At 35.4% G+C, this 12,963-nt stretch overlaps 2 protein-coding genes across 2 annotated transcripts in view; one reads left to right on the forward strand and one right to left on the reverse strand.

Moving 5' to 3' along the window:
* Nucleotides 1-7,211, reverse strand: part of duox (dual oxidase) — a 44,182-nt gene extending 36,971 nt beyond the window's left edge. The window contains exons 1-4 of the mRNA XM_073831945.1: nt 7,085-7,211; nt 6,359-6,442; nt 6,105-6,269; nt 855-1,042 (exon numbers count right to left, since the gene is read on the reverse strand). Of these exons, the coding sequence (XP_073688046.1) occupies nt 855-1,042; nt 6,105-6,269; nt 6,359-6,442; nt 7,085-7,148 (501 nt within the window). The 5' untranslated portion in view covers nt 7,149-7,211. The remainder of the gene's footprint in view (nt 1-854; nt 1,043-6,104; nt 6,270-6,358; nt 6,443-7,084) is intronic.
* Nucleotides 7,212-7,552: 341 nt separating this feature from the next.
* Nucleotides 7,553-12,738, forward strand: duox2 (dual oxidase 2). The gene is made up of 8 exons (XM_073832254.1): nt 7,553-7,602; nt 8,293-8,465; nt 9,314-9,371; nt 9,803-9,937; nt 10,315-10,522; nt 10,630-10,844; nt 12,101-12,318; nt 12,553-12,738. Exons 2-8 carry the CDS (start codon nt 8,319-8,321, stop codon nt 12,559-12,561), a joined length of 990 nt encoding a protein of 329 aa, XP_073688355.1. The 5' UTR covers nt 7,553-7,602; nt 8,293-8,318; the 3' UTR covers nt 12,562-12,738.
* The last annotated feature ends 225 nt before the right edge of the window (nt 12,739-12,963 follow it).

Raw genomic sequence — 12,963 nt, forward strand, 5'->3', positions numbered from 1 at the left:
AAACAAGTTTATCTTAGTCTCATCAGACCACAGGAAGACCACATAAGCAAACAAATTCCAGTAATTCATGCTCTTGGACTTGGTTGTCTTCAGCAAACTGTTTGCGGGCTTTCTTGTGAGCCAGCTTCAGAAGAGGCTTCCATCTGGGATGACGCCTATGCAAACCGACTTGTTGCAGTGTGCGGCGTATGGTCTGAGTACTGACAAGCTGACCTTCTACTTCTGCAACCTTTAAAGCAATGCTGGCAGCACTCATGCATATGTTTTTTGAAGCCAGGTTCTGCACCTTCAACTTCATTGATTGACTCTTGCAAGGCCTGTTCTGAATTGAACCGATCTTGGAAAACCTCTGTATGACCCTGACCACTGTAGTATAACTCAGTTTCAGGGTGTTACTGAACCTCTAATAGCCTTGGCCATCTTTGTGGAGAGCAACAATATAATTCTCAAATCCTCAAAGAGTTCTTCGATGAGATGCCATGTTGAACATCCAGTGGTCAGTATGAGAGAATTGTACTCAAAGCACTACATTTTAACTGCTCTAATACAAGATACACAAGTTTGTATGGTCCTGTCAAGCAGACAAAAACATAAACTTTGCATGGTTAAACAACATACTGCTGTTATCACTTATGGTGTACTCACTTTTGCCAGCTATTTTGATAATAATGGCTGTATGTTGAGTTATTTTTAGAGGACAGTTAATCTATACTGCTATTCAAGCTGCACATTGACTACTCTAAAATAGATCCAAGTTTCATTTCTACTGTATTGTCCCTTGAGAAGATATACTAAAATGGTTGCTGAAATGTGAGGGGTGTACTCACTTTTGTGACATACTGTACTGTACGCACCTGTGCACGGGGATTGTTGGGACTTTTGCCCGTGGTTGGATCCCACTCTGCTCTCTGGAACTGAAGCAGTACTGGTTGTGAAGAGTTAGAGCCAAAGATGGGATCTTCTTTTTGGACTTTAATATGCATGAACTCAGTTGGGCAACCAGGTCTTCGGGATTCAGAGATCTCAGACCACACATGGTAACCTGATGTAGAAAGAAAGAGTGTTTTAAAGAGTTAGTTTAGACAAATATGAAAATTCTGTCATTAATTACTCACCCTCATGTTGTTCCAAACCCGTAAGACCTTAGTTTATTTCCAGAACACAAATTAAGGTATTTTTGATGATTTCCAAAAGCTTTCTGACACTGCATAGACAGCAACGCAACTGACATGTTCAAGGCCCAGAAAGGTAGTAAGGACGTTGTTGAAATAGTCCATTACTACTTTTCTGGGCCTTGAACATGGTAGTTGCGTTGCTGTCTATGCAGTGTCAGAAAGCTTTTGAATTTGATCAAAAATGTGTTTTGAAGATGAATGAAGGTCTTACTGTTTTGAAACAACATGTGGTGAGTAATTAATGACAGAATTATAAACCATTTCTTTAAAATGGCCATCACAAGCAATCAAATTCTTCTTGATCCTTTACAAAAATGGGTTAATATCAGGAAAACATCTACTGAAATCCTTGAAGAGCTCTAAAAAGGGTTTAAAATTCTTGATAACACTGCATAGATCGGTCTGAAACCGCAGCTTGAGCAGCACAGATCTACAAGTTAATCAAAACTTACTTTCAAATGCTTGACAATCACTCAGACTCAAAATGAGCCAAAATACTAGCATATCTGATCATATGATACTGTTTTTTGCCATTCAGTGCTCCAGTTTCTCCAACAGTCACTGAACTGAGGCAACAGATTAGACACGGAACAACGATTGATGAGCTGCTGATATGAGCATGTGTAAAATGAGCAAAATGACTGTTTTTATGTTTTTCCTTTATGTAAAAAGTTGAAGACTAGTTGATGAAGACTAGTTTATTCAGTTTATGTGCTATAGACATGTAAAACCTCCACATTTTACATCATCATTGGGTGTTTTAATAGTATAATTGAGTATATGCTATATCATAATGTGATTATGCAAATGAACTAGAGAACTGAACCAGTTCACTAAAGCGAATTGTCCCAAAGAACCAGTTTGCGGAAAGAAAACGATTTTCCCGTTTGCCTGCGGCTCTGGATTACAAGTAATAATATTGTAAATAATTTTCAGTTTCTTTCACAGATTGATTGCTTTGCTTCATAAGACCTCAATATATTGTCGGGAGCCACAGGTATTTATATTGTGTTCCCTGGTATACTTTTTTGACAAAGTGACGATAGCCACTGACTTGCATTTAATGAATCACCAAGAATGGTTTCAGCTAAAATTAGTCTTTAATGTTCTACTGAAGAACAAAATGGTAAGTAAATCAATAGCAAACAACATTAAAAGCAAATTTTAATGTTTGGGTGAACTATTCTGTAATAATCTGTCCAACAAAGGCTCATTTGAAATACATGCCTCTATATACATTTTTGCAAAACTGAAAAAAAAATGTAGCTGTATGTATGAATCACTGCAGTTTCCAGTTGAAAGGAACACTAGAGGCAGTAAAACACCAAAAGAGCTTTTTTTGCTATTTTTAGCCAAATAATTTTAGTTGCTGACATAAATGTGTGAAAGAGCAAAATTAAAGTTTTTATGGTTTCCCTATTTTGTAAAAAGTTGAAGACTAGTTGATGCAGACTAGTTTATTCACTTTATGTGTTTTAGACATGTAAAACATCCGCATTTCACATTTGGGTGTTTTAATAATATAATTTAGTATATGCTATGCCATTACGTGATTATGCAAATGACCTAGCGAATTGTCCCAAAGAACCTGTTGGCGGAAAGAAACGGATTTTCCCGTTTGCCTGAGGCTATGGATTACAGGTAATAATACTGTAAATAATGTTCAATTTCTTGCACAGACTGATTGTTTTGTAAGACCTCTATATATGTAGTCAGGAGCCACATGTATTCATTTTGAGTTCCCTGATATACTTTTTTGACTCTCAAAGTGACAATAGCACTTTATGAATCACCAAGATCCATGTGTTCGGCTAAAAATAGTCTTTAATGTTCTACTGAAAAAAAAAGGGTGAGTAAATTAATAGCAAACAGCATTAACAGTACATTTTAATTACTGGGTGAACTATTCTGGAACAATCTGTTTACCAACATTGGAAATATGTGCCTCTATGCATTTCTGCAAATCAGAAAAAAACCCTGTACCTATATGTTCGAATGACTGCAGTTTCTAGTTGAAACAAACACTAGAGGCAGTAAAACTCAAAGTATGATTTACAGGTACAGAGTTTACTTGCAGAATATTATGCCTTCAGAACAACTTTAACATCCTGTGCAATGTGAAAAATTATACTTTTGAACGTTGTTATCATATACAGCTTCATATGCATGAGTTTTCAATTTCAGTAGGTTTGCTCAGTAGCTCAAGCGATACCATGTTACACTCACTTTACTTTGAAATTGCCGCAAAACGCACAGTAAGGTAACATAATTACACATAAACATAATCACGGTGTTGCAGAAATATACACTGCCGATAAAAATTTTGGGATCAGTATGATTTGTAATGTTTTTTAAATAAGTCTCTTATGCTTATCAAGGCTTGATCAAAATACAGTAAAAACTGTAATATTGTGAAATATTATTACAGTTTAAAATAATGGTTTTCTATATTAATATATTTTAAACTATAATTTATTCCTGTGATGCAAAGCTGAATTTTTATCAGCCATTACTCCAGGCTTCAGTGTCACATGATCCTTCAGAAATCATTCTAATATGCTGATTTATAACTTTTATTATAAATGTTAGCAACAGTTGTGCTGTTTTTTTAATAATTTTTTGGAATATGTGATTCTTTGATAATTTTTTTTTTAAAGAATTCCATTTATTCAAAATACAAATCTTTTTGTAAAAAATAATAAAATTTACTGAGCACACTTTAGTTATTATATTATACAAATTATAGTTATTATATGTTGTTACAAAATATTTCTATTTTTAAATAATGCTTTTATTGGAAAAAAAGTATCATATAACAAAATATTATTTTCAACACTGAAAATAAATCAGCATATTAGAGTGATTTCTGAAGGATCATGTGACACTGAAGACTAATGATGCTGAAAATTCAGCTTAAAATCTTAAAATATATTCACATAGAAACTTTACATTGAAACAATATTTCACAATATTACATTTTCTTCAGCCTTGATGAACATAAACTTCTTTAAAAACAATAAAAATCTTACTGGTCCCAGACTTTTGAACAGCAGTGCATAATGATGCATGCATTTTCATAAGCCTGGGCTGCTATTTACTGATGGACTGATGGCTCATTCAGACTAAAAAGCCTTCACTGACACACCTCAATTGTTCCAACTGAGTTTGAGCCAAATTATATTTCAATTCGAATGAAAAGGATGCTGTAAGCCTGAAATAATTCAATTAACAGGAAAGAATTAAACATATAAACACCTGAACCTAACTATTTTCTCAATCATATTCAAAAATAAGTGCCATTCTAATTGATTGATTTTGATTTAGTCCATTCGTGAGTGAATCATTTCCATGACATTTCACTAAAAGATCTGACTCAAAGAGAAGAATGATTCCTTATAAACTGGACATCAACACTCCCTTCATGGACTCCAATGAATACACTGAGGTGAACCAGGGTGGATTTACAACAGTCTTTTCCAGACTAAGATAAAACAATACAGTGAATGAGTAATTTTAAAAAAGTGCTTTTGCATGTTTTAAAGCTTGAAAGTTTATTGTAATTGCATGGGAAAAAAAGAATAAATAGTAAAGTCTTTAAGATTTCGGTAACAACAATAAGTTTCATTGGTTAACATTAGTTAACATTGGTTACAGTGCCTTCATACCCCTTCATTTTTTTCACATTTTGTTTTGTTGCAGCATTATGTTAAACTGTTTTAAATTAGTTTTTCCCCACATCAATTTACACTCCATACACCATAATAATGACAAAGCAAAAACCAAATATGCAAATTTTACAAATTTATTACAATTGCATAAGTATTCATACCCTTAACTCAGTACATAGTTGAAGCACCTTTACAGCCTCAAGTCTTTTTGGGTATGATATGACAAGCTTTGCACATCTGCATTTGGCAATTATCTGCCATTCTTTGCCTCACCTTTTCACCTCTCAAGCTCTGTCAGCTTGGGTGGAGGCTGGCAGACATTTTCTAGAGTCCTAGTTGTTCCAATCGTCTTCCATTATGGATAATGCTTCTGCGAACCTTCAATGCAGCAGATTTGTTTCTGAACTCTTCCCTAGATCATTGCCTTAACGCAAGTCTGTCTCTGAGCTCTACAGGCAGTTATCTTGACCTCAGGACTTGGTTTTTGCTCTGATATGCATCTAGATCTTTTCCGAGATGTGTGTGCCTTTCTAAATCATACTCATTCAAATAAATTTGCCACAGTTTAACTCCACTCGAAGTGTAGTAACATCTAGAAGCAATATGAATGCCCCTGAGCTAAATTTCGAGTGTCCCAGAAAAGGGTATGAATACTTATGCAATGGGATCTTTTCAGTTTTTTATTTCTAATAAATTTGCAAAGTTGTTACAAACCTGTTCAGTGCTTTGTCATTATGGTGTATGAGATGTGGAAAAAAAAGTAATTTAAAGCAGTTTAACATAATGCTGCAACAAAACAAAATGTGAAAAAAATGAGTATGAATACTTTTGCAAGGCACTGTAACATAAACTAAGAATGAACAATACTACATTAATAAATAATCTTAGTTAATGTTAATTTGTGAACATGAACACACATGAACAACTGTATTTCCATTAACCAGCATTAACAAAGATTAATAAATGGTGTAATAAATGTATTATTTAGTATTCATTCATGTTAGTTAATACATTAACTAATGGCAACAAATGACACTTTATTGTAAAGTGTTACCAAATTTTCTTTGTTTTTGTTCCATGAAAGAAAGGACTGAATAAAAGGTACCATTTTGGGTGAATACACTGGGTGAACTATCCCTTCAGGGTAAATTACACTCAGGATGCATTTACTGAAAATGTCTTTAAATGATGTGAAACTATAATTAAAAGACTGGCTCTTCAATCAACAAGTTGCACTTGTTTAAATGAAAACGTCACTCACCAAAGGCCACAGAGAGAACGCTTCTGTTCTTGTAGGACAGGAGACCGGATTGGCCGCTCATGGCTATGTTGCTTATTTGGCGGGGGTTGGGCAGGTGCGGTTCCTGTCGGGGCAGATAAACGCCATCGATGTACTGGGCCGGAAAGAGACGGACCAGAGCTGCATCTGTAGGAACAACATCGTTATGTTTCTTTCTTTCATTTTTTTTTTTTTTTTGGAAAATTATTATTTATCTGTATATTTAACTCACTCACCTGCAGCCCCTCGATCATGATCTGCCAAATTATTGTACCACCCATCATACCTTTGAACTTCCCAGCTAATGGCAGAATCGGCACCTGTTTGGATCAAGATCAAAGGGAGTTTTGCAACACTATAATAAACGTGAGTCATCATATAATGTTAGTTAATGACGTATTCATTTATTGCATGCACAGTCAAGCTTTTCTTAAAATACACCTAGGATTTATCTAGGATTCAAATTCCAATTTACTGTACATCCTGTAATGTCCCTCAAAAATGTAAATACAATTATGATGTAAAATAAATGAATATTTAAAATAAAAAAAGCTATTTTGTGACAATGTACTTATTTATTGCAAAATAGAAGAAATGTATCTTTTATTTGAAAAAAAAACATAACTCTTAAAATAAAATAATAACTCAAAAATCAGTTTTTCTAATTAATATAGCATTCGAAGCTTGAGAGGAAATATACTAAATATTATACTAAAAAATAAAATTATTATAAAGTGATGCAAGTGGGTTCAAACTGATTAAAAATAGTTTTTATGTTTTCAAAATGCAATAGACAGACAAACAGACTGTTAATTGACATCTCATTGTAATTATTTGTGAAATTTGCTAGAAATTTCTGAGTGAAAATGGTTTTATACTAAGTTTTTTCAATGTAGATAGATAGATAGATAGATAGATAGATAGATAGATAGATAGATAGATAGATAGATAGTTCTACTTACCAATAGCTTGACAGAGAACAGACAGTGCAGTTAAAGTTCTCCAGAGTACCTCACATAAACCCATTCTTGCAAACCAATGAAGCAGCTCTTCGCCTGAACAAGAGCACTTCAACTTCAGACTGGAGAAACCAGCTGTGTGTACAGTAGACAAAGCTTTCCTTTAAGACTGACAAATCAGGAACTTTAGAGCAAACATTAAAGCAATTAAAGTGAAAATACAGTCACACCTGTCTACGGAATAGCAGACCTCACCTGTCTTCGAATAGAGCGGATGGCTGCCAAAGTAAAAGGAAGAGTCAGTGACGGAACGAGAGTCCGACCCACATCCACACCTGACTGTTACACGCTGAGTTTATGTTGAAGGGTTGGTCATGACCGGTTGACACCTTTTTGGAAATACCAATCAATGCAAATCAAGGCTGTTATTAGGAAGTGCGATCCTTTAAAAGATGCGGATCATTTCAATTCCAGGACTCACATTTTCCCGTGCTGTTTTGCGGCTCTCGTTGCGTCCACAGGTGAGTTGCAATGCGGCATTGTCGTCGGGTAGAGATTTTTTTAAAGACTTTTAAAAAAGATCCGATGTCCTTTGATTTACTGTAATCAACGTATCATCATTCACGTTAACAATCACCTCAAGGTGCGCTTACCTGGACAGGTTACCTGAGCGGGATCATTTGCATTATAACGGGCTGCTCTATGAGCAGCGCTTTATAATGTAGATGTATTTTAAGTTTTTAAGTTAGTAATTTGATAGATTTTAACGATGGATTTGTGTGAGTGAAGTGTGAGGATCAGTGATAGAGATTGGCTCAATTATGGGGGATGTTTCAGTCATTTTAAATCTGAGGGAAACAAATTAGGAAGGTCTTAAGTAGCCTACATTTTCTTTTTAACTAGCCTATACGGATTTGTTTAAACATGGGTGTACCGCGAATTTCACTTGGAATTTTCACTTCTCACGCAGGGACGATATTTCAACAAAAGCAAAAATCATTATTTAGTTAAAAAAAAGCAAATTCATATATCACACAAACTAAAAAAAAGTCTAAGAAAGTTTACGAAAAATCCCCTCAAGTGCGGGTTTCTCTAGACGCACTTCAACGATATATCGGCTCCCTTGATATTGACTGTATAATTTGCACACTAGACTGTTATCTGCAATCTTAAGGTAACTGAGCCTCTGGCCAACACTGTCCTGCTTTCAGCTTTAGTTCTCGCTTGTGGAGGGAAGATGACTTTCTTCGATGGCATTTACCCGTTCTACTCGCTACAAAGGAGCCCGTTCATCATCGACATCAGCCTGCTGGTCGTGATCCTGGTTTTCTCGGTTCTGGCTGTCAGTTTCCTCTTCATTCTACCGGGAATACGTGGCAAATCGGTGAGTAAGCTGGAGCACGTTGTCTAGAACGATATTACTCTCTACAGCTTTGAGATAAGGGTCAATAATGAATAAGGATCTTTGAAAAGTTACCTGTCGATCTCTGAGATGGCTTCAGTTTTTTTGAAAAACTTTTTTTGCCATTTATTTCATATTAGTAACAGTATAGGCTACTTCTTTGTTTTCTATTTGGTTTTGATTTTCTGAGGGACATAGAATACATTTCTATTTCTTTTTTCCATTGATATGTACAGTAACACCAGTTAGATTAAAATTATATATCTGAGGTATTTTTTTTTTGCCAATTTAGGCGACATTTTTGGTGCCCATTGTTCATTTATAAACCTAGTGTTAAGTCTTTTACATCAGCTCTTTATATCTGTCGAAGATGTAGAAACATATGTGACCCTGGACCACTAAACCAGTCTTAAATAGCACGTTGTATGGATCAAAATGATCGATTTTAATTGTATGCCGAAAATCATTAGATATTAAGTAAAGATCATGTTTCATGAAGATATTTTGTACATTTCCTACCATAAATATATCAAAACTTAATTTTTGATCAGTAATATGCATTGCTAAGCTTAAGAACTTAGTTTGGACAAGTTTAAAGGCGATTTTCTCAATATATTTTGATTTTTTTTTTTTTTTTGCACCCTGATTCCTGATTTTTAAATAGTTGTATCTTGGCCAAATATTGTTCTATCCTAACCATACACCAATGGAAAGCTTATTTATTCCAAAAATTGACCATTATGATTGGTTTGTGGGTCAAGGTTACATATGTGCAAAAAAAAAAAAAAAAAAAAAAAAGAGAAGAAATGCTAAAATATCCTCTTTTTCAGAGACTGTTCTGGATGTTCAGGATAATCACTAGTTTATTTATTGGAGCTGTTTTAGTAGGTGAGTATTTCAAGTTCTTTAATTTTTAATACGCAAGAAATCTAGTAGTTTTTGCAAGATGTGTTTATGTTGGCCTCAATTTTTTTTTTTTTTTTTTCCATTTTAAAATGCATGAATTACATTGCATTAGACAACAGAAGTCTGCTAGAACTTTCTCTAAAATAAATTGGCAAATTTTTCGATGACGTTTAACCAAGGTCAAAGTGATAACCTAAAAAGTTTCTTTCATTAAATGTAATTGGTTTGCTTTGACATATTTGTTATATAATTCAATAGCATTTACATATTTTTAAGCATGAGTAAGAGTCTAAAAACTCTACTGGGACAATAGAAATAAATATCCCTTTAAGTCCAGTTATCTCATGGCATTATATAAGATCTGCTGAAACTGTGTAACAAATCTTACATTTTCTTTCCATGACCTTCTACAGCGTTGAATTTTACTGGAGACTGGGCTGAAGCCAGCGTGAAGGCCAACGCCACCTACAAATCCTTTAGTAACGCAGTGGTGTCCGCTAAGGTGGGACTTCACGTGGGGCTGTATGGCATAAACATCACACTCAAAGGTAAATCAATATTTTTCAAGAAGACTGAGTCCATTTGTTACCATTTGTCGTAAGTAGCAAGGGTATATTTGTAGCAATAGCCAACAATATTATAAATTCTTTTATGCCAAAAACACTAGGACAAGTTAATCAAGTTAAGATCAAGTCCCATAAAGATTTTTAGTACATTTCCTACCATAAAAATATCAAAACTTAAGTTTTGATTAGTGATATGCATTGCTAAAAACTTCATTCGAACAACTTTAAAGGCGATTTTCTTTGCACCCTCAGATGGTGTATAAATCTCAATTTAAAAAAATGGACCCTTATGACTGGTTTTGATGTCCAGGGTCACATTTCAGGGTTTAATGGAGTCTTTCGATATCGGTTTCCAACAGGCAACCCAGTATCACAGATAAACGAGACCATTGACTACAACGAGGTCTTCAGGTGGTCGAGCAACATGGATGAGCAATACAACGAAGCGCTGGAGCGAGGTCTTCCCAACCCAATCCTCTACATTGCAGAGAAGTTCACTCGCAGCAGCGCCTGTGGCCTCATCTACCAGTACAGATACTCAGGCCGCTTCGCCTCCGCCAATCTGTGGTAAACCAACACACAGACACCACCAATGTCTTACTGTAGTGTAAAGAAACTCAGTCCTATTCAACAAATGCAAACAAGCTAAAGTACAGAATGGCCTTCTCCCACAGGACGGCTTTTTGCTGCTGGCTGGTGGCCAATATCCTCTTCTCAATGCCTGTCATCCTCTACGCCGGGTACATGATGATAGCCACGGCCGCTTTCATCTTCTTCTCCATCGCTTCCTTCTCGACGATATTCAACGTGACCCCGTGTGACTTCAGTATAGGTGCAGAGTCCTTAAGTGCAGACTACAGCCATTCCTTCTGGATCGCTTTGGCTACGGGTAAATGCTCCTTATGAAAGCGCACCACTCTCAAAAAAGTTCCTTTTGCATCTATAGAAGCTTTCAATTCCACAGAAGTTTCTTTAGATGATTAAAATATTCTTCACACTAAGAAAAATGGTTCTTTTAAAGGAGAAGTTCACTTCTAGAACAAAAATTTACAGATAATTTACTCACCCCCTTATTATCCAAGATGTTCACGCTTTCTTTCTTCAGTCGTAAAGAAATTATGTTTTTTGAGGAAAACGTTGATCCATGAAGGGGATTTCTATGGTGCCCATGAGTTTGAACTTCCAAAATGCAGTTTAAATGCAGCTTCAAAGGGCTTTAAATGATCCCAACCGAGGAAGAATGGTTTTATCTAGCGAAATTATGGGTTATTTTCCTAAAAAAAATTGACAGGTGACCTCAAATGCGCGTCTTGTCTATCTGCGTCAACTCTGTGTATTCCAGTAAGGCTAGGTCGAAAAACTCATTTCATTTTCTCCTTCAACTTCTAAATCGTCCTACATCGCTACACAAATACCAACCCAGTGTTTACAAAGTGAATGTGCAAAGAAGATCAAACACTCTTTACAAAAAAGGTAAAACGGCGATGTAGAACGATTTTGGAGGACGAAGTTGGAGGAGAAAATGAGATGGGAGTTTTCGACATACCCTAACTGCCTTGAACCAGAATATGCAGAGTTCAAGACGAGCATTTGAGGTTAAGAAGTGTATAAATTGTGCTTTTATTAGAAAATAAACGATCGTTTCACTAGATAAGACCCTTCTTCCTCGGCTGGGATCATTTAGAGCCTTTTGAAGCTGCATTTTTAAAGTTCAAACTCTGGGGCACCATAGAAGTCAATTATATGGAGAACATTCCTGAAAAGTTTTCCTCAAGAAACGTAATTTCTTTACGACTGAAGAAAGAAAGACATGACCATCTTGGATGGCAAGGGGGTGAGTAAATTATCTGTAAATTTTTGCTCTGGAAGTGAATTTCTCCTTTAAGAATTGTTCATGGTAGGGTTCTTTATGGAACCCAAAATGCTTCTTCTATGGAATCCCTTCAAAAAACATTTTGGAAGCTTTATTTGAAACAGTTTGAAAAATAAAAGTTCTAGAAGGTGGTTTTCACAGTGATGTCATGGAACCATTTTTGAATTTCCCAAAGAACCCTACGGTGATTGGTTCGAAGGATGATAAAGGTTCTTCATAGAACCTTCAATGCCAATGAAGAATATTTATTTGTATTTGGTGATCATTTTCAGGTGTTCTGTGCGCTGTGATTGGTTTGGTGGTGGTGCTACTTGACTGTCTGTTTCCTGCGAGGATGAGGGAGGTGTTCAGCGTGGGCGTGGACATCGAGGATGATGAATGCCATACTGGTGTAGGTTACCTCAACTCAGGCTTTCTAGAGGGAGTCATCTATGACGACAGCATGCAGACGGGGAATGGCTCCTTGTCTCAGCAGAACACTACACTGACAGTATGTTTCAAAACACAAATACATGCATTTGCATTAACATTATCGAAAAATTCAGTTTGTCATCAGTTACTCAACCTTACTCACTCATGTCGTTGCAAACCCATATGACGACCTTAATGCTGCGCTTTTCCATGGAACAAACGCATATTGCTACATACACCAAAATTATGTCATATGCATTGTTTTTACTGTTTGATTAAATATTTGCTTTGCTTTTTTCTCCTATTTTTACAGAGACTTTGATGGGCGGTTTGTTGTCATTGTACTACAACTACTACTACTTGAAAACTTACAGACTGAATTGCTGGGAGCATCTGTATATAAATTGTTACTGATCAAACTGTACTCTAAACAAACTGCATATTCATATGTATATATGTACATAAGGCAAAATAAATAAATAAAATACAAATTCTATAACATGTCTGTTTTCATAATTTGTCTTACAGTTTGATCTTTCTAGTTGAATGAGATAACTTGGTGATGCCAAGATTGAATTCATAACCATAAGAGCATTTTTTTTTCAATATGTGAGCCACCTGAATGTGCTAATTTAATTTTTAATTCTGAAATAATACGCAAGTAATTCATAAACACACACACACACGCACACACACACATCACTAGCTAAAAAAATAAAACCAT

The sequence above is a fragment of the Garra rufa genome, chromosome 25 (genome assembly GCF_049309525.1).
Source record: "Garra rufa chromosome 25, GarRuf1.0, whole genome shotgun sequence".
Taxonomy (NCBI): Eukaryota; Metazoa; Chordata; class Actinopteri; order Cypriniformes; family Cyprinidae; genus Garra; species Garra rufa.